This window comes from Astatotilapia calliptera, chromosome 4 (assembly GCF_900246225.1).
Source record: "Astatotilapia calliptera chromosome 4, fAstCal1.2, whole genome shotgun sequence".
Taxonomy (NCBI): domain Eukaryota; kingdom Metazoa; phylum Chordata; class Actinopteri; order Cichliformes; family Cichlidae; genus Astatotilapia; species Astatotilapia calliptera.
The window spans coordinates 10,103,877-10,126,220 of record NC_039305.1 but is presented as its reverse complement, the minus strand read 5'-3'; the positions used below and the strand labels follow the sequence as shown (position 1 = coordinate 10,126,220).

General features: G+C 38.6%; 1 protein-coding gene across 1 annotated transcript; it reads left to right on the top strand.

Annotated features, from left to right (window-relative positions):
- The first annotated feature begins 334 nt into the window (after positions 1-334).
- shisa9b (shisa family member 9b) lies at positions 335-22,045 on the top strand. The gene is made up of 4 exons (XM_026164513.1): positions 335-1,158; positions 3,338-3,444; positions 15,907-16,038; positions 17,649-22,045. Exons 1-4 carry the CDS (start codon positions 650-652, stop codon positions 18,026-18,028), a joined length of 1,128 nt encoding a protein of 375 aa, XP_026020298.1. The 5' UTR covers positions 335-649; the 3' UTR covers positions 18,029-22,045.
- Positions 22,046-22,344: the final 299 nt, after the last annotated feature.

Genomic DNA, 22,344 nt, shown 5'->3' with positions numbered 1-22,344 from the left:
TAACCATCAATCATTGCATTGCTGTGCAGACATCACTAAGTTGCTCAATAATAACACCGTTTGCTTCTACACATCAAAGCCCTGCCAACTAAACTTGGAAATGACTGCTTGGAATGACTGTTTTTTTGGTTGATGTGGATCACGAATTGTAGCCTACAGACGATTTTACGACACAACCCGATAATAATGGGCTGTCACGGCTTGTAATTAGCGCTATTGCACATCGCTCTCTCTTTCTCCCATTGGCTCTCTCCCTTCTCTCGCTCTCTCCCCCAATTCACATGCTCATAGGGTCCTTTGCGTTGTCTTTCTCCCACTCTCTCTGTCTCTGACGGCTTTGTGGAGTGGAGCAGCCTCAGAGGTGTGTGACACCCTCCAGCGCAGCCAGGGGCACAGCTTCGGTGATGCTCTCCAACTATTTACTACTATAAGCGACCCTTTGGGTGTCTGAACTGCTTTTTCCACAACAATCGTTTTGCTGTTGTTGTTAAAGGAAAGAAAAAAGTACAGAGTGGCATATTGTTTTTACGCATGGAGGTTGGAATCAGCCTTTTCCCGATTACGCATGGCTGTATCTCATCTCCTTGGAAGATGCTTGCGAGTTTGTGAGAGCGCGCCAGGGCGTCAAGCAGGGCGGAATAAGTGAGCAATGATGCGGGGCACTGAGCTGCTGCTCGGTTACTTTCTGGTGAAAGTTATGGTGTGCGATGCGGAGGGCGAACCCGGTCAAACTATCGATGACTATATTATACCCGGATTTAACGACTCAATGGAGGCTGAGATTGGAGTCACGGAGACCCCACACGTGGAGGACAAGTGCCGTGGCTACTACGACGTGATGGGCCAGTGGGATCCGCCGTTCGTGTGCAGGACGGGCAGCTACCTGTACTGCTGCGGCACCTGTGGCTTCAGGTTCTGCTGCGCGTTTAAAAGCTCCCGACTGGACCAGACCACCTGTAAGAACTACGACACCCCACCGTGGATGATGACAGGGCGACCTCCGCCAAAAGTGGACGTAGCGCTCGAGTCCGCGAAGGATAAAACCAACCTCATTGTTTATGTCATATGCGGGGTCGTGGCCATTATGGCACTGATAGGGATTTTCACCAAGCTTGGTTTGGAAAAGACGCAGCGTCCACACAGAGAAAACATGTCAAGGTGAGCTACAAATGTAATAACTTTTGGTTCTGCTGGATTACAGTTTCTGACTTTTTGTTTTGTTTTTAATCTGTCTAAATATTTAAAAGCCCCCAAGTTAGACAAATTCCGTCAGTATGGAAAGAATGTTCCAACTTTATATCAAGAACGAGTCAAAGCAACAGGTTGTTTTATTTTTATATGGACATTGATTCTGTTTAAATACACGCTAAATGAGTCTTATCAACCCGAGGTAGCGCACGGACTTTAGAAACATCTTCCTCATTCTTAAGTCTGTTAATGTTATAAAGCAGAATATAAAGCTGAATGTTAGCTTTTTGGTCTTTATCTATAGCGAGATTGAAGATGGTAAATACAAAAAAATGGATATAATCTATATTGGGTTTGGAAAACTAGGTCTCTGCCTATTTTCAGTACATTACAACTGAAACCAAGCCGGTGACCTATAATGGGACTTATGCCTTGCATCATTATTTGCTTGCAGTATTTACAGCCTTTCAATCAAACACAAACACATGCAGGGCTGATGCTCTATATATACTCACAGTGATTTTGCACTAAAGGAAGAACGACCTTCTGAGAGACTTAAGGAGCAGTCCAGGATATCACCATCAGCGAACCGCTTGTGTCTGTTTACACCTATGTTTGTTGATGACTTTTCAACACAAATGTATCCCATTAAATCTATGTTTTATTGGAAGTACACTCTTGACTTACAAGGTAATCTGTAAGCCTCAACTGAATCAATCCTTCTACCCAATTTGTAGAAATTTCCTTAAAGAGAACAATAGGAAAGAGGTGAGGTCATAGTAACCTTTACTAAATTCTGATTGAGAATGAGTCTAAGTGGATTTTACTGTAAGATTTAATGCAATTCACAATTTTTTTCATGCGTCATAATTGCAAGAGGCAGACCACCCTAAAAACATAGTTACTCCATTTATGAGTACCACAGACAAATAGCTATTTAAAAGAAATTAGGAAAAAAAACCCTCAATGCCTCAATTAGTCAAAATCCATGCATGTGTATAGCTCGTAAAATCTCGAGTATTTTTTTTTTAACAACAACGTAATCTTCACTTTATCTCCCACTACAAGTGTGCTTGTGTATCTGTCTGCAAAGACCCTGTCCTCTGCATGTATGTTTGACAGCTACAGAGGCAGCGCTAGTATTCTTTTCACTTTGTGAGTCTATTTGTGTATTCATGGCAAAACATGGTCCTGGAGACTGCAGCAGGAACTACCACAAGAGTTGTGAGAAGTGTGAGATGTGTTTGAGGACAGAATTGCTGATGTGAAAACATCACATCCATAAATATCATCAAGGTTTAGAGGTTTGTAGTTAAAATCAAACTAGGTGTATAACGATTCTCCAAGCCAACAGCTGTAGAGAGTAAGGTGCATTTAGTTTAATTTAATGGAGAGCAGCAGATATTTTCTGTTAAGACCTCCCTCACATCTATCAGTGCAGCATGTGTTTGTTTACAATAAAATGACACAAATAGTTCTGTTATTTTCAAGAATGAAAAAAAAAATCAAGATAGAGAGAGAAGATCAAATCCCATCTCCTTTCTCACCTCTGCACAGCAGGGCGGTCACGCTGTGAAATGAGTGCGAATGTTACAGAAATAGTTAGATGCAACCCTCCCCAATACACTGCTGGAAAGGGGTGTGTGTGAAGATATTCGACCTTCTGACAAGCAGTGTTGACAACCTAACTCCAAGCCCTGATGACATCTGGTTTATGCCAAACAAGGACTAAGACTTAAAAGAGAAAAATTCTGCATGTGGGATGTAACGTGTGGAAGCTTTAAGGAGGCAAACATGGTCTAAAGATTTGCTTTCAAGATATGATCCAGTGTTTTAACTCTTCAAGAACTAAAAGTTGGAATGACTTAGCCTCAGTTATTTTTCAGTCTGTCTCTTGAGAGTAGTGTTGCAGATGTTTAGAAGAGCAACAATCACTGGCTGCAATATTTCTTAAAACTGCAGAAACAAAGCCTGCGACCTTAGTACTGTGAATTGTCTCCTGAAAAGTTGATGAAAACCATTTTTGCAACTTTAACCCCAAGTAGATTTGGCTATGGATTATATAACATGTTAAACAGATCTTTACTTATATTTTATTTTTGCACGTATTTCATGTATGTGTTCATATTCACATTCTTCATCTTTTCAGAGCTCTTGCACATGTGATCCGCCATCCTGCCTCAGAACATACAGACGACGCTGGACTCGGTCAGCACTATGAGAACATACAAACCAGACTCACAACTAACAGTTTCCGTAAGTAGCCGCATACATATCTACTTACATGCACATACATATCATAGGACCATACATGTTTGGACAGAGACAATGTTTTTCTAATTTTGGTTCTGCACATTACCTCAGTGGATTTTAAATGAAACAACTCAGATGTAGTTGAAGGGCATTCTTTCAGTTTTATTTAGTGTATTGAACAAAAAGATGATATGAAATAAAAAATGTGAGGAACTAAAAGATTTTGAACACAATCCCTTCTTTTCAGGGGCTCAAAAGAAATTGGACAAATTAAACAACTGAAAATAAAATGTTCATTTCTAATACTTGGTTGAAAACCCTTTGTTGCCAATGACAGCCTGAAGTCTTGATCTCATGGCCCTGCCAGGCCTTTACTGTAGTGGCTTTCAGTTCCTCTTTGTTTGTGGGCTTTCTATCCAAAGTTTAGTCTTCAACAAGTGAAACACATGCTCCATTGGGTTAAGATCAGGTGACTGACTTGAATATTCAAGAATATTCCACTTCTTTGCTTTAAAAAACTCCCGGGTTGCTTTGGCTGTATGTTTTGGGTCAGTCCATCTGTATTATGAAATGCCACCCAATCAATTTGAATGCATTTAGTTGGATTTGAGCAGACAGTATGTTTCTGAGCACCTCAGAATTCATTTGGCTGCTTCTGTCCTGTGTCACATCATCAATAAACACTAGTGTCCCAGTGCCACTGGCAGCCACGCACGCCCAAACCATCACACTGCCTCTGCAGTATTTTACTCTTCCACACCTTCTCCATACTTTTTTCTTGCCATCCTTCTGGTAGAGGTTGATCTTGGTTTCTAAGAATGTTTTTCCAGAGCCGTGCTGGATTTTTAATATATATATTTTTTAATATTTTAATTTTTAATATTTTTTTTTTAGGAAAGTCCAATCTGGGTTTTCTATTCTTGAGGTTTATAAGTGGCTTCTACCTGACAGTAAACCCCCTGTATTTTCTGTTCATGATAAACTTGGATATCGATATGCCTATCCTCTGGAGAATGTTGTTCTCTTGGTTGGCTGTTGTAAAGGAGTTTCTCTTCACAACAATCTACCATTGTTGTCTTCTGTGGACGTCCAGGTCTTTTGAGTTCACCAGTGCTCTCTTAGATTTCCATCCATCCATTCGCTTCCGCTTATCCTTTTCAGGGTCGCGGGGGGTGCTGGAGCCTATCCCAGCTGTCATAGGGCGAAAGGCGGGGTACAACCTGGACAGGTCGCCAGTCTGTCGCAGGGCTAACACATAGGGACAGACAACCATTCACACTCGCATTCACACCTAGTGACAATTTGAATTATCCAATTAACCTATCCCCACAAGCTGCATGTCTTTGGACGATGGGAGGAAGCCGGAGTACCCGGAGAGAACCCACGCAAACACGGGGAGAACATGCAAACTCCACACAGAAAGACCCCGGCCTGATGGTGGAATTGAACTCAGGACCTTCTTGCTGTGCGGCACCTTAGATTTGTCCACTCCTAATACAGTAGCAATTTGTCAGATGGGTTTTTTCTGTTTTTGCAGCTCAAGGATGGCTTGTCTCACTTTGCATGGAGAGCTCCTTTGACTGCATCTTGTCTGTTCACAGCAAAATTTTCCAAATGCAAGCACCACACCTCAAATCAACTCCAGGCTTTTTATCTGCTCAATTGATAATGACATAAAAAAGGAGTTGCCCACACCTGCCTATGAAATAGCCTTTGAGTCAACTGTCCAAATACTTTGGTCCCTGTAAAAAGAGGGTGGCACAAGTTAAGGAGCTAAAACTCCTAAAACCTTCATCCAATTTCAAAAGCGGATACCTCCAAAGGAAAGCTAAGAGTCTACAAATTATGTACATGTCCATTATATACTATAATTGAAATATGTTTCAGTAAACAGTTAAAAAAATTTTAATTTGTGTCAGTGTCAGTATCTGAGCACACAGGATGGATGGGTAATATCTGTTAACTCATGTTGCCATCATAAGCTTTTAATTCTAGTAAATTCCCACTTTCAGCGACTAATTGCTTTGTACCACAAAGCTCACCCTCGAAGGTCTTAACTGTTTCAAATACAAATATGAAACTGTGAGCTTTGTATGTTTTTTGTTTTCTTTTTGGCCTAAATGTGCGGAACCGGAAGTATCGGAAGCAGGGGGAAAAAAAATCCCATATCCTCAAGCCTGGCGAACATATTAGTCATACCCTCATACTGACAACCTTGAGCTCTTCCGTTGCCAAAACATATTGTATGCCACGGCCATTATATTGCACCGTGATTCTTTCATTCGTCAGCACCAACGCCTACACACACCCACAAATGCACGCAGACAGAAAGGAGTTCTTATTAATGCTAACCTGCTTACTGCCAACCTACTTTCTGCCTCAACAGCTACAGCCAGTAAAGGTCTCTTTGCACCCCCACGCCCCAACGAGATGGATAATTATGGCAAATGCCATTGTAATAAAAAAGGTTTTACAGACACAGTCAAACAGCACTCATTTTTGAAAAGCTGCTACAGCCAGACATCTGACTTTTAAAAAGTAAATTCCAAACTCTTAACTTAGGATAAACACTGACATGATACTGATTAGGTCCAATATTATACAGTATATACTGGGAAGTATGAGTTAGAGGTAAAAGAAATAACATGATTTAAGCTAGGTTCTGATTCAAATAAAGAATGAGGGATGCTCTGCCATTTTATGGTAAATGGTTCTCTTAATTAAAAAAAAAAAAATTCAGGTGGAAATAAAAATCACCAGTTTGTTAATTTATCATTAATGAGGCCCAGACACTTGCACTTTCTCAGTAGAATTTACGGGCGCAGCAAGTGCACCCTTATTATTTTGCAAGGGTTTCTAATTAGTGAAAACATGAATTCTGTGATTAGAAAGAAAATCTTTTAGGTCTTAGCACATACTTGTCAACTTTAAGATGTTGAGACATAAATCCAAGATGATCACAGATGAGTGATGAATAGTAATAAATGTTCTCATTCATTTTTAGATGACAAACAGAGAGAGGGTCTGGAGGACTTTACAAGCACGAGTTAAATCTCTTTAAATCTCTGTAAAGCCTCAACTACAAAATAAATGCCAGAAAATTCTCCTTTTTAAACTAGAGTGCTTACTGAACCTTATGAAAAAATATATAATATAATATGCTACATATGGCATTTTTGTGCAATTTATTGCTTTATAATGTGTTGTGCAATTTATTTCATTTTTTTGTGAAAAAAAAATCACATTGTTGATTGTAGACATCGCAAAAACTTAGACAAAAACTAATGTATCAAACATAATACACTTGGCATTACAGAGTTAAAATATAGTATAATAGCAGCAATCAGGTGTATTAAAAGGCTGAAGAAATGTTATGCAATCACACCAATCATGCTAATATTGCTAACACAAGACCGCTGTGCGTGATGTGTCACGTACAAGTGTATTTTTATACATCAGTGCATTCATACAATTTCAAGGCAGAAGGGGATTTTTGAAACTGAAGTGAGATGTCTGCATTCACAGGACAAATAACTAACCAACCAAACAAAGCAAAACAAAGAAACAACAAAAGCGCTAATACGATTTGTGTTTATTCAGTTAGTCTCTACTTTTTAACTATATTGAGGAGAAGACGGTTGCAGCTTTTATTTTGTGACCTTGCACATGCCATTTCAGAGCACAGCAGCTTAGAAATTTATGACAAGGACTCTGTGTAATTGAGGTGGCAACAGAAGAGTCATGATTGTTTTCTTGACAGCAAACCCTGGAAGGTTACATGAGGTGAGGTGGTATTTTTTGACACATGTACCCATCTTGTACAGCTGTGGTTTCTAGTGGCATGCCCAAGCCACTGTATTTTACAGATAGAGGTGTAAATCTCCGTAGGATACCCGTCTTTATCTGCTGCCTGTCAAAGATAATAGAAATCTGTTAAACTGGGCTATGAGCTCTTATTCTCCTTAAGACACCAGCAACACTGTCTTTATGACAAGGGCTTCTTTGGCTACCGGGACTATCATATCTTTGTCCTGCTGGACATCCGAGTACATGGGGGTAATTGTGAAGAGTGGCCTCTTTTTACTCCAGGCAGTCAGCCAGTGAGAACAAAGTCTCCACTCAGTGCCAACACTCCACTGGTGCATGACAGCCCATTTCCTCATTTTCAGATAGAAATGTATTTCAGCAGCATTACTTATGACAGCAGCTGAGAAACAGCTACCAAATGTAGAGTGTACCTATAGTTATATTTCCGCCTGCCACATGCTGTACTCTGAAACTCGTAGAGAAGGCTCAAAGAAGATGATTACTATGTGACTACATAGTGACCTGAAAAATTATTTGGATGGTGAGAGAAAGTTCAGTTGTGGATTCTCACTTATAGCTGACTGGCCAATACTCTGAGGAGCGTTGCCATTATGAGATTAATATGAGCTTAATATGATCTTAAAGTGCAGAATCTAAAGTACACATGATGGGGTAAACCATTATATTGTAATAACTGTTGAGGAATTATTTCTTTATTTATATAATTGTTTTTATATAATATAATAATTTATCATGAATCCTTTGCAGCCAGTGATTGCATAAAATCTGATGTTGTTTTCAAGGATTTTACTTTGGATTTCTCTGCAGACCATTAACAAATATTACATTTCCTGGCCTTGAATCTTTCAGGTTGCTTCTGCAGTATATTTTGGGTTCCTCATTCGTACTGTGACACACATTCCAGTCAACTTTACTGCATCCGGCAAAAATAATAGCTTTTCAGAGCATTTCCAAATTCATGGAGCTGCACCTGTCTTCCATCGCATCAGTAAACACCTGTGACTCACTGGCATAGGAAACTATACATAGCCATGCATCACGTAGTCCGTTTTCCATATTTTTCCCCTAGTTCCTGTACAGGTTGATCTTTGCTGCATCTGTCCTAAGAATGTTGCTTCAGAGTTTTGCAGATGTTTATGCACATTTTATTTACTAAGTTTAATCTGGATTTTCTTGAGAATTATGAAATGTTCTTGCAACCTGGGGTGAGTCCTCTGTATTGGCACTCATAAAGTCATCTCTTTATAGTAGAGTCAAATATAGTGAGTCTTGTTTGCTGTGTCTTTTCTTTACAATGGAAAGGATTCCACACTTACTTACTTACTTACGTACCAGTCTCTGTGTGAATCTCTTGTTTATGTTGCTGAGCTCAGTTTTTTTTAAAATAACAAATTATTACATTCAAATTGATTGTTGGAGATTTAATAAAAAATATAAGCGAGGAAGCATTGAAAAACACGAGCGGTTATAATTTGCAGTAAGCAAACTTTTTTTGTAAAAAGTTTGTTTTACAACTTTTATTGTAAATAAAAAATCTCTTTAAGATACAAAAACCATTCCTAAATTAAATTAATGTTAGAACACACTTCAGTTGTAAAACATCACCAGTTTTCACAGGTACACTGGTGGATAGGATGTCCCAAGTATACTCTAGAACTTATCAGTCTCTGTGTGTATCCAGGCTGTCTTAATTGCGTTTGTCTTTTGATGTAATCCCAGACTGATTCCATGATGTTGAGCTCAGGCGTTGTGTGGGCCATACCATCTGCTGCAGCACTCCTTGTTCTTGTCGTCACTGAATATAGAGCTTCATAATTTTGGCTGTGGGTTTGTGGTTGGTGCTGTCTTGATGCAAAATGCAGTTGGGACCAATAAAATGTTTCTCTGATTACATAATATGATACCTAAACTTCCTCAACCTTTTGCACAGCACTATATGTACTTAAATGTTAAGAAAACTAACAAAAGTTAACTAACTTTTAACTTCACCATGTTTTCAATATCTGAGTTTGTACAAAGTTTTTTAATGCCTTTAGTTAAAAAAACAAAACAAAAAAAACCAATGAAGCTTTGTACACTAAGTAATCCTCACTTAATAATTATCAGACTAAACCATACTCGTTGGCCAATTTATTAGGTCAGTCTTCTTAGTATTGGACCCCCTTTTGACTTCACAACTGCTTTATTCTTCTTGGCACATACTCAACAAGGTGCTGGAAACATTCCTCAGTGATTCTGGTCTATATTAACATGACGGCATCCCACAGTTGCTGCAAATTTGTCAGCTGCATATTTATGATGCAAATCTCCCACTCCATCATATCCCAAAGGTGCTCTTTTAAAGATTTGGTTAAGTACAGTTAACTCATTGTCATGCTCAATAAACCAGTTTGAGGTGATCTGAGCTTTGTAATATGAAGTATTATCCTGCTGGAACATGGGTACACGGTGGTCATAAAGGGATTGGCACGGTCAGCAGCAATACTGAAATAGGCTGTGGCATTTACATGTTGTTCCGTTGGTACTAAGGGGCCAAAACTACACCAAGAAAATATGTCCTATACCATTACTCCACCAGCAGCAGACTGAACTATTGATATGAGGCATGGTGAATCAATGTTTGACTGGTAGTTACACTAAATTCTGATCCTGCCATTCAAATCTCACAATAGCAATCAAGATTCATCATATCAGGCAACATTTTCCCATCTTCTGTTGTTCAGTTTTGATGATCCTGTGTGAATTGTAGCCTCAGTTTCCTGTTCTTAACTGACCATTTCCAGTGTGGTTCTCTGCTGCTGTAGCTTATCCACTTCAATGTTCAACATTTGTGTTGTGCGGTCAGAAGTGCTCTTCTGCATCTTGGTTGTAATGATTGGCATATGAGCTGCTATTTGGAGGTCAGGTTGTACTCACAGTGTCTACATGCCTAAATGAAAACTGCTGCTCAAATTTGATCAAGTAATTTACACAAATGTTTAAATACATAAACTGAAATAAATATATAAATGTGTTTGGTAATTCAAATTTTCATAAATCTGGTAGAAACGTCAAGATATTCAATCAGAAAGAAATTAATATTTTCATTACCAACTTGAAAGTAGGGTGCCTGTAAATAAGAGCAAAACTTCTCCTTGTACCATTTATTCCGGGGCATACAGCTCCCAAAATACTCTCTTAAATCTTTTATGAGTTCCAGGGAGGTGTCTGTGTCTGGAGTGTTAACTCACTTATTTCCCGCATCAACCATTGAGTCTTTAACCTTACAACTCTTCAGAAGTGGCCTACTTTCCACCAGCAGCTGACACAGAAGCCGTGACTACAACAACAGTGCAAGCTCAAATGGCACTCAATCAGAGTAAAATATGCAATAAAGAGGAAGATAATCAATAGTACACACCAGTACATCAGTTTAATGATGCTGAGTTTGGAATCCTGAAAAAGACATCAGATGCTAAAAAAAAAAATCAGCTCCCAGTTTCAATTTTAGTGTCCATTTTTCAAGAGGAAATTTGATTTACTCGAGACCTCCAGACACAGAAAAGATCAAATGTTTATGACAAATGTTGAAATGACAGTTTTACCAAAGCATTCAGAGTATGGGAATTAAAATATTTACTCTCAGTGGTCTCTGCCTTTAAGCAGATACCTAGACTTTGACCTTGGCTGGAGTATCAGATAAACAGAAGTCAGGTGAAACAGCTCAAATGGTATCACTTACAAACTTGCCTGAGACTGTGGCCCAACAAATGAGGGCATGGACAGTTTTCCACAGATAATAGCTTATCCAAAAGGAAATTGCACTACATGGAACTATATTTAATTGAGGAATGTCATTTAACATGTATGTCAAAGAGTAAACCGATTGCTTTTATTAAAAGTAAAGTAACTTCTGGGTATGAAAGCAAAAGTTCTAATCCATGAGATTTAACAAGATCAGGCTGAATGAGAGCCTCTGTGGCTGGCCCACTTACAACAACTGTATGAAACTGAAACAGGTCAATAAGCTCAGAAAAAAAGTATGACAGCAATTTAAACCAGACAGATTTAATGTAGGGATTTGATTAAATGTATTAACGTTTTGACTATTTTTACCAGCAGTGACTATGTGGCTGGACTTTCTTCCACTGTTTCACTGTTTTCTCTTCATGACCAAACCAGGTCTTGGTGACGTTAAAGGTAGCAGGAAGCATGGCACAGTCCGTTTAAAGCGTTTATACTCCATCGATCCATAGAGACCGAGAGAATATTTATTTGCATATATGGACAACTATGAATTATGAAGCATGTACATGAAGCATATGGACAGACAAAACAAGACACAAACTACAGGATGGCCATTATACTGTAGTTTTACTTTAACACCAGGGTCTCATGATGTAATAATACCTGCTAAGCCCATGAAAAAACATTTTTTTAAAAAGAACACCTTGGGGGAAAAATTTATTCCGGTTATTAAAACAACTTGAAATGGGACCATCTGGTGTTTTCAGTTTTCAAGGTAGGGGAGACAAATATAAATAAATACATAAATGCATACATACATAAATAATCTGCCTCATAGGATTTTAAGGTGCAAAAAACAAAGTCATGTCAGCTTGAAACAGGAACCCATCCATTCCTGCATCCATCTATCCATCCACCAGCTCCTCCCCAGGACCCTGAATTTGATAAGCAGAATTAATAGAGGAACATCCCGTAAAAATAAAATAGGCTAGTTGTTAAGCTGGCCCGAGATAGTGAATAACTGAAACAGGACCAGGTTTCTGTCTTGTAGAACCTTTTCTTCCTCCCCTTATTTTACAGATGGTCAATATGGTTGTCTTCACTTGGACAATGGTATTTGAGACCTCGTGCTCTTTTGTGATGTGTTTGAGAGCCTGTCATTTGAGTCATCACACAGAACAGTGGTTTCTTTTTTCTTTTACCAAGAAAAGATCATTTTAACGGCATCTACAATGTTGGCTGCCGACAGCTTCGCAGTCCTCCCTCCTACCTACATCCTCACCCTCACCACCAACACTGATGTTTTCCGTTTTCACGTCTTCAGGACCAGTCCATGATTGATCATGTTCCATTGTGTATTTCTATTCAGGGACAGTTTTACTGCACCAGCAGTGTGTTTGGAGTCATTGGCATGGTGAAAAGTGAAGAAACTGCATCAGATCTTTTCCAAATGGTAATATATGATGGATCAAAATCTGATGATAGTTTTCTGCGTTCATAATTCCAGCATATCCCCCAACAGCTAAACCTTGACAGAGCCTCCACCGCAGCTGCAGACGCTCACTGTTGTACGTCTCTCCTGACTTGTTTTGTACACTTTGAAAAAAACAAAGTCATGTCAGCTTGGAACAGGAACCCATATATCCATCCATAGGCTCTAGCCCTCCTATGACCCCAAATTTGAGAAGATTGGTACATTTGGATTCATCACTCTATTAGACTTGTCACCACTAATGTTTTGACCTCCACTTTTTCAGTTTCCTTAAAAATATTGAGGACATACTGTACAGGAAATTACTTGTTTCTTCCTTGCAACAGGCTGCTGATAAAAAAGTGCCAAACGACTGAAAGAAAAGACCATTTAAAATTCTTTGCTAAGTTATCTGCTATGGACACATTCAATACCATGTCATTTCTTGACTTAGGTGTCTTTCTTATGCCTGAATGATTCATAAGTCAGTGTTAACTGGCTTCACTAACAGTAAAAACAGTGACTTGAAAATGAGCAGGTACAAGGACTGGACTGTCAACTCACATCTCTACTGAAGTCTCCTGCTCAGACCATGACCTTAAACCTCTAATTCATAGGTTGAGGGTCACATATTGATTTGTATTGATTTGTTTCCACTGACTTTATTGGACTCTTATGTCATGCTGTCATCCTGATGCTCATTTTGTTGAAAAATTTGACCACACTGACAAAGACAAAAACGGAAATATAACTGTTTCCTGTTTCAATTAGCTTTGCAAGTACAAAATATTGTTTTTTTGTTACCTTTTGCCTTTTTGAATATTTTTAGTTAACTAAAAACTTTTTTTACAACTAGTTTTAATTTTTTAGTTCTGTTTTAGTGAACTACTGTAAAATGTCCTTGATCACAGATGATCTTTAGTTTTTATTGAACTGAATAAGTTAAGTCCCAGGAAAGGAAAGCTTGATATATAGATATTTTTATAATATAACGACCACTGTGGCACCACTAATCCTTTGCTATTTAAAATCCCCAAATCTGTTCGTACTAATTATACCCTCCCCTTGTCTATGGTGAAGTATCTGTTGCAGCTGTCCTCTGCATCATTTCATGAGACAGCATTGATAATTTGAGACTTTCTGAATTAATTAGCACAGTAATAAAGTTTCTTGCTGACCAGTGGGGAATAGGAGCCTAATTAACCCATTTTCTGTATTAATGATCTGTTTTTATGAGATGTATTCTAGACCAATGGGGCTAAAGGAATCATTGCATTTTAAACTTTGTAAACTTAAATAAATATAATAAACAAACATTTAATTAAAACTGTCCACAACATGTACAACCATAAGCATGTTGATATCTCTACTCAGATTCAACACAGCACACAGCGCAGTCCTCAAACAGCCGGCTGTGAATTGGTACGTTCTCCAATCTAAAGTAGGAGTAGACACTCTGAACATCTGTTTGCTCTGTCATGCCAGTAGGCAGGGGGCCAGTCTATCTGCTGTGCACCCCTTAATTTACCAGATGTCTACTATACGATTAGGATGGTTTTACAAAGAGCAGTTCAGCTCTACAGCTGGCTCCCCAAGAAAAGGCTACTTAAAGGAAAGTGACACTAGCAGGTCAAAGAAAACACTTCATGTTTTAGCCTATATGTTCACATCTGGACAGTTGATTTGTTTTTTGGAAGTTTGACATCACTGAACATCACTAGCTGACTGAGACACGACTAAATAAGTGAATAAAATACAAAAATTTCATTCATAAAACCTGAAGCATAAACTTTGTGCACAGACTATACCACACTGCAAACCATAAAGCTCAAAAAAGCACTGCGGAAACATGATCAAGTACCTTTTAAAGTAGCCATGCCCCTAACTCTAGTATCAAAATCACTATCTCTAGTGTTGTTATGAAGGAAGAAGCTATCCATGGAGACGTGTCTGTGAAGGTTCTCAGTCAACCAGGTCATTGTAGTCTAAGGGGCTTGGAAAGAAAAGCATCTGGACTTCTTTAAGTTTCCTTGAAGACGTTTGACCTCTCATCTGAGAAGCTTCTTCAGTTCTAAGAGCAACTGGTGGAGAGTCCCAGATTTTAAACCCTATGGGAGTGTCCCCTGTTGATTCTCTACCTAATCACACGAGCCAGGGCGCGAAAACGGGTGTGGGTCACAATCAGCCAAGTTTTCAGGTGAAACCTGGCCCCACCCTATCATGTGATTTACTGAGGTCAAATGGCCCAGGATGTGAGTGGGCGTTAAGGCGTCTGGGAAGGGATCTCATAAGTGGATTATAGATGGCCGACAGTTGGTGTTGTAAGCCACCGCCTCTGTTCAAAGATGGTCGCTCACAGTGGACATAGATGGCTTCTTTCACTCCTCTTTTGGGGCTCTCCACCTGTTGCTCTTAGAACTGAAGAAGCTTCTCGGATGAGAGGTGAAACGTCTTCAAGGAAACTTAAAGAAGTCCAGACACTTTTCTTTCCAAGCTCCTTCGACTATCCATAGAGACCAAAACAAAACACTTTTGGATTGAGCTGTCTGTCTGTAAGGACTAATTTGCTATTTATTTAATAGCATGGCCACTAGAGGAATTGCAGTTTCTAGTACTAGTACACTTGAATTAAACATACTCTGAAAAAAACCCAACATTTGTAATTTCTGTTTCATATTTATGTCAAAATATGTCGAAAGAGCTAATGCGTGTAGCAAAAGCAAAGTTACTTATTATCAGTGATAAGATCAAACCTAGCCACTAGCCCGTCTTCAGTTAGCACAGAACACAAAAGCTAAGCTGCTAATAAAAACTTAAAAACCTGCACATCACTCCTGTTTTTGTTCCCCGACACTGATTCTAAATTTCATTTGACGGCAATATTGAAATGTTATTATTTACATGTAAATTACATCCATGGCAAGGCATTATGGAATCTTATTTTCCCAGCAGTTGGTCCTCTGTAAACACCTGATCAGGGTCTTTTGACTGTTTCACACACACTTGTTTTAAATCCAAAGTCAACCATACTTTTGAGGTTGTAGCGCCTCAACTTTAGATCAGCCCCTCTCAGCTAATCAGCTCACCTGAATCAGTAGTTCGTTTCAAACGGCTGCAATGCGCTCACATAGATAGGCTTGTATTTCCTTAATCTGTTCCATTATTGCATTAATTTTTGCCTATAGCTCAGAGGAAATGCATGTATGGAAGAATGAAGAAATGGAAGGCCCGCATGATCGACTGCATGCTTATAGAAATGTACATTTTTTTAATGTCTATTTCATCCATGAAACTGTGTGTTTTGAAAACTGCTACAGTAATAAAGCTATTGTGTTATTATGACTCATTTTAAATTTGTTGACATCTTGCTTACAAATGCACTTAAAGAGGAAACTGTAATTCAGTTTCTGCATTAATAACTATTGATTGCCCTTCTTTAGAGAGCAACCAGATGAACAATGCAGCTCATGTACCAACTCTGGTAAGTCAGCCATATCCAGGTGTGGGACCAATAATCAGCCCATATGAGGACCCAAAGGATCTCAACAAGTACACCACACTCAAGGCTGTGGGTAAGAGGTTGTTTATCACAAACCAAAAAAACATATGGTGAAAAAGCACTTGAAATTCATTGTTTGATTTTATTAGGTAGGATCTTACATCAGATATAAATGCAATTTGCATAATTAATGAGGATTTCCCTGGATCTATAAAGAGTGTCAGGGTGAGTGAGCTGAAACAATCTGTCATATGAGTAACCATGAGGGCAAGTTCAGAAGTTAATGAGGCAAAGATTTTGGATGAAAATCTTCATTAAATATTCTTTGGCATTTCAATAAAATTGGTGTTAAAAGTTGCTCATATCAACAGACAGAAAAGAGTAAGATGACATCTCTCTCTTTTTAGTTTAACATCAACAATTTATCTAATACATCTAGCTTTTCTTATTTGATTATTATCTACATGCCAAGGATACTACTTACATAATACAGCGGTAAAACTTTACAAGTGCTTTTTTGTTATTATAAAGGAGAATAGTTGGTTTGAATCTCTATCAAGTCTCTTGCTGTCAGAAATCCTTGTGATTTAATCCACCGTCCATCAATGCCAACAGCGAGGGGAACTGAAAGATTATTTATAGAAGCAAGTTTGTTGTTCTTCTCATGGGCTAATTTTGGAAAGTCTACAGCCAGTTCCTGGACAAGCAGCACTTTAAACAAGAAATTATAGAAGCTGTCAAAATAGTACTACTTAGAAACGTGGCTAAAAATATCTTTTTAAATATCTTTTGACATGCTTTTAATGTCAGGGTAAAGAAAAGAAAATCACTTCTCAGTTCCACTTTAAGTAACAATATTGTAGTGGTATGTATTTAGCAAGTATCTTTTATTGTTCGATTGGTGTGTTCATATATCCTCAAGAGCAATAAACTCCAACTTCAAAACCTCAGTTTTGAAATGTATTGTTCCCACTGTATTATATTAACCTTATCAGTAATCTGAATGAACTATAGTTAACCAACTACTTATCACATTGATTACTGAAGGAAAAAATAATTCCAAACAAATAGTCCTAATTTGACCCGATCACATCCAAGTCTCTAGTGATGGTATTTGTAGATCTGTGCATAATGCTATTAACACAGAAGTGCAATGCTTTATTTAGATTCCATTGAAATCAATTGGCTCTGTTTGACGGACCTGAGCATGGGAGAGATGACAGCTATCAGCATGCGTGAAACGAGGTCCAATCACTGCTCGCAGTCTTTGTGATGGCACAAGCAGCTGATGCTTCTTCGCCGCTAATCCACTGAAGTGCCGTCAAACGAACTTATCATTAGGGAGCAAATCTTAGCAAATGAGAGCAGGAACAGGAGACAATCAAGAGCAATCAAAACAAAAATGAATGAGGGGATGGTGATGTGATGCATCTTGTGTGCACACAAGAGGCTCTGTGGTCCGAATATATGAGCTATAATGAGCTACAATGATTTGTGTTTCACTGGTGCAAGGATATGCTTGTGTGTGTGTCTGTGCCAATTACAGCATCACTTTTGCCAAATCAAAGATTTCTTTCTGTATATATTTATTGTTTTAGTAAACAATGTCTAATATATGATGATGACACAAACGCACACACTTTTTGCTACAATAAATCTCTTGTTTATTTTTGTGTTTATTAGCGGAGAAAGCTAATGACAGCTTTCACAACAACCGTCGACAAGTGATTGAGATGACAGCCAAAGGTAGCCTTCCAATGGAAGGTGTGGATATGGAGCCAGAGCCGAGCAATCCTTACAGCCCTCCCAGACAGCTGTCAAAGCAGAATGGACACAAGTATAAAAGCTCCAAGAGCCACAGCTCCCAGTCACTGTACTACAGCGCCAGCAGTGCTCCCAGTCCAGGCGTGCTAAGATCCTGGGAAAGCAAGGACACACTGGGACTCCGACAGAGCTATGGCCCAAAGAAACTCTGCATCACAGAAAAGGAGCTGGACACCATTCGCTACATGCCTCCACAACCATACTATGTCACTAACAGCAAGACAGAAGTGACAGTATGAACGACTGCCTAATCGTCAGGCTTATAATGAGTCTGCAGACTCCAGATGTAGTTACAGGAAAGCAGTGTGAACTGTAGTATGTGGCTCTGTCTTTGTAATGGATAACATTTATGACACTGTCACGAGGTGAAGTGTACTTTGACAGGACTCTGTATCTAACACCGTGCCTCAGATGGGCACTGTAATGAATATTTTGTGTTTAATATTCACATAATCAAACTGCTAAAGTTACATAACTTATAGTACAGTGATGAGATGTGACACATTAAGTACTATCGCCAGTATCTACTGAAAGGACCTTAAAATAAAAGCGTATTATGTAACTTCTATTAAGAAAAAAACAAAAAAAAAAAAAAGAGGTTTATGTTTATCTAATCAGAGTGGAATAGCCTGTGGTTGGTGGGATCTTTGTGAAATGCTTCACTAGATAATGAATAGTGTTTAAAAATGTTGGGAACTGTTCATGTGTTAAGAGTACGGATTAATATCCAGTGGCAGTTGGACCAATTGCAGGGACCAGGGTTTGTATTTTCAGTCTATACTAATCTGTACCATACTCTGAATATGAGATAATCTAAAACCTCACATGAGACTAAATATCTCTAAAGTCCAACTTAAGGACTTATTCACACAGGCACAGAAACCCTGGCAGCTGGAGTTTTCCAGAGAAAACTGTGTATTCCCCAACCAGCTGTTGACTGGTGAAATTGGTCACAAAAAAGGATGCTGCTCTGGACACCTCTCTGCAAATGCTTTGACCTCTAGCCGATTGTTGCAGTTACCCGTATTTTGCATGAAATACACCGACTTGCCTGGAAACGATTACTATACTTTGAGCTGTAGTGAAATTTGAAAATGTCTGAAACTGGAAACGGATGATAATAACCTTCAAAGTTGAACCTAATTGCTGCAAAAAAAAAGGTGTTTCAAGAGGCGCAACTTTTACTTTAAATGCGAAGGGTCTCCATTTAAAATTTGCATTGCTCTTTTCACAGTTTCACAGACAAGCCGGCATCTTCCGTGCAAACTACAGGATTTTAGTGCCAAATCAAAAACTTCTTTGTGGCAAATTCTACACTCGCAACAGCTACCAACCTCTAGCAGCTTCATTTCCTCATCGCAAAATACAAACTTTTCCCTAGTAGCCAGGTGATCACTGTCTGATCTCAAGGCTTACATGAAAGAGGTTTTAGCAATTGATTTTATAGTGACTGCCAGCAACCGCTCACCAACCAGCTGGAGAACTTTTTTCCTAGCAAACAGTGGGAGCCCTTTGGGACTGGGGCAAGATAATAGCTGTACTTATTTAAAAGGAAAAACAATCAGAAACAAGAGCACTCAGAGAGCGTAACTCCAGCTTGATCTGATTTTCACCAGAATTAAATTAGCTTGAGCTATTATTGGTATCTGCTATCAAACACCATTTGAACATGATATCTTGAAAATTGTGGATGCCAGACTGCCAAACATACCTTACATACTAGATCCCTTCACGGGGAGAATCAATCTGTTTCCAAAATCCCGTCTATTTTCAAAAGCTGTGTTTGTTGATAAAGCATAGATGAATCAGTTTGTAAAAGTGTTGATGTTTACTTAAATGACTTAAGACTCATTTAAATTTGACGTAGTTTCCCTTTTTAAAGTTGTGGTTGTCTTACTTTGAAAGAAAACCATTTCAATACTGACGTACAACTTGGAGAAACATTCAGTAGCTGTGGCGTAATCAAACCAGTGTTGTCATGGTGTAATAGACCCTCATGCGGTATCAGTATGTGTGATTATCCTAGAAAATCTTGTACTTGAAAACCCAGCATTAGAGCGGAAACTGGTTTTATTCTTAGTAATGTATTATGCTCCCAACAAAAGTAATTTAAATGTTTGCATTATAGTTGAACCTTTTGGGTTTTTTAACATGTTATTTTTGTGACTTAAATCCCAATTTTGACATTTAAAGAATGTACGTGGTATGGATAGTCTAAATACAAGTGATATTAGTTGACTGTTAGAGGCCAATAATAAATCAGAATGAATGTAAAATTCTTGTGAAGCAATGTAAGTGGGTATTCAAAGGTGTTTTTGAACTACAATGAAATATTCCAAGTCAGGTCTGAATCAATAGGAACATTTTTGCCATACACTGAATTTTTTTTTTCTTTACCGTACATGGCAAAAGGTTTTTAATAAACAGGGTTTTCAGGTGCCGTTGATCATTTGTTACGCTGAATTCACAGCCAAGCAATACAAAAGGACATTCACGCCTGCCTCCATGCAAGTCTTACTCATGCATTTGACTATTTGAGGTAGCTGAGGACAGGGATGTTCTCAGAGCTGCCACACAAGTGGGAAGTGGGAACTGCTAGTGTAAAGATATATTTATGTCTTCTCGAGTCCACATCTTACCAAACAAAAAATATAACAAGGCCAGAAAATATGCATATTGTTGTGTTTTGGTAGTTGTTCGTATTGTCACACACTTCCAATCAAACTTTATGCACTATTTTCCATTACACATATCTAGTGGGCTGAACTAGCTTATCATGTCACCTTATTAATCAACTGTGTCAGCAATCACCTGATCTGATAATCACAGTATTCAAAGGTCAGTTGAGATTTTTAATCAATACTGAGTAGTCACAATCTTTGACTATTCTTGTTTCGTGAATGTTTTATTACCTCGTCAATACTGTTTAAATCACTTAATGTATATTTAACTACAGCACACCGCATTTAATCATGAAGCTCTACTGTTATACTGCCAGTTAAAGCATAATGTGACCAGTACACATCTGGACTGCAGCATTGGTAAAGATTAAAAGAACGCTCCTATGAACAGTGTTGTTCACAATGATAACTGCAATTTGTTTGATCGCTGTTTTTTCATTATCATAAGATGCATTTGAGTACCTATTTTATCTTTTATCTGTCATGTGTTATGTACAGTACAGGGTTACTTTGTTTTTAAAAAATGAACTTTTTCTTGAAGTGGTTAACATGTACTGGGAAGTTTCTGAGCAACTCGTTGAACGTTTTCCATATGTTATTTTTGTGTTGTGAACTGCAGTTCCCATGTTGTTGGTGCCCTGCAAAACCTTGAATCCAGTAATGTTTCACTGTGGTTCAAGGTTCATGACAGTGTCCTTGTATGTGCAACTGCTCTAATGTTCATACAAGATTTCTACAAGACAGCACAGGCACACATGTACAATAATCACCTGTAGTTAAGCCTAAGTCACACACGCCTGGAGATCTGTCAGTGACCACCTGACAACCTGCTGTTACTGAATGAAAATATTTATTCCCCGACCATTTGGTGAGTGGTTGTTGGATGTTTCTGACAGTCACTAGGTGAAATTGGTTACAAAGACTGCCTAGTCTGCAAATATTTGCCAACTACTCAAAAAACTGTATGAAACTTGAAAAAGTGCACAGCAAATTAAAAACTGAAACGGAGTACTTTGCCTTCAAAGTAAAAGTTGTACCGGTTTTAGCCAATAGTCACAACTTTTACTCACTGAAAGTGAACAATTGGCAGACATTTGTAGATAAGTTGACATCTTCCTCCCACACTATGAGTGACCGCGGCAAACTGCTAGCAACCAAAAGCGACTCTCAACGACCTCCAGTGAGCGCTATCCTTCCTATCAATGGAAGGTTGCCAGAGGGTCATTGACTGGACTCTAGGCCTGTTCGACTGGGGCTTTAATAGACTTCACTAACATTCCAGGAACAAATGTAATAAAATTTACACATTAAACATTTTATAACTTGTTTTCTCATTGACTTTTTCTTTTGCAATAGGAAGACAGTCACCTGACATATGGTAGGGCCTACTGTGGCAGCACTAAAAGTGACGAGCACATAATCACAGAAACATTTCTAGAGCGCTCAGTTGACAGTAGCAGTTTTGGTGCTTTAAAAACACGCACACACTGTCACACATTGTGTCTTTTTGTTCCTAATTTATACTTGTCCCCTCTCTACACACACACACACACGCGCACACACACACACACACACACACACACACACACACACACACGCACCCCTCTCAAACACCACACCAGATGGTATCATAACACAGAAGAACCTTTGAGCTATGTCAAAAGACCACTTTGATATCACACACATTGCAGTTTTTGGGACCTTCTGTTAAAAATGCGCTCCAGCTGTACAGAAGTGAAGTGTGATTATAGTGTCAACATTAAAGTAATGTTTCATTTAAACTCTGCCTTGTGCTTACACATTCTTAAAACCTAGATGATTTGCTACTTTTGCTCCCAGTGAAACTGTATCTCTCAATTCATTAAGACATAATG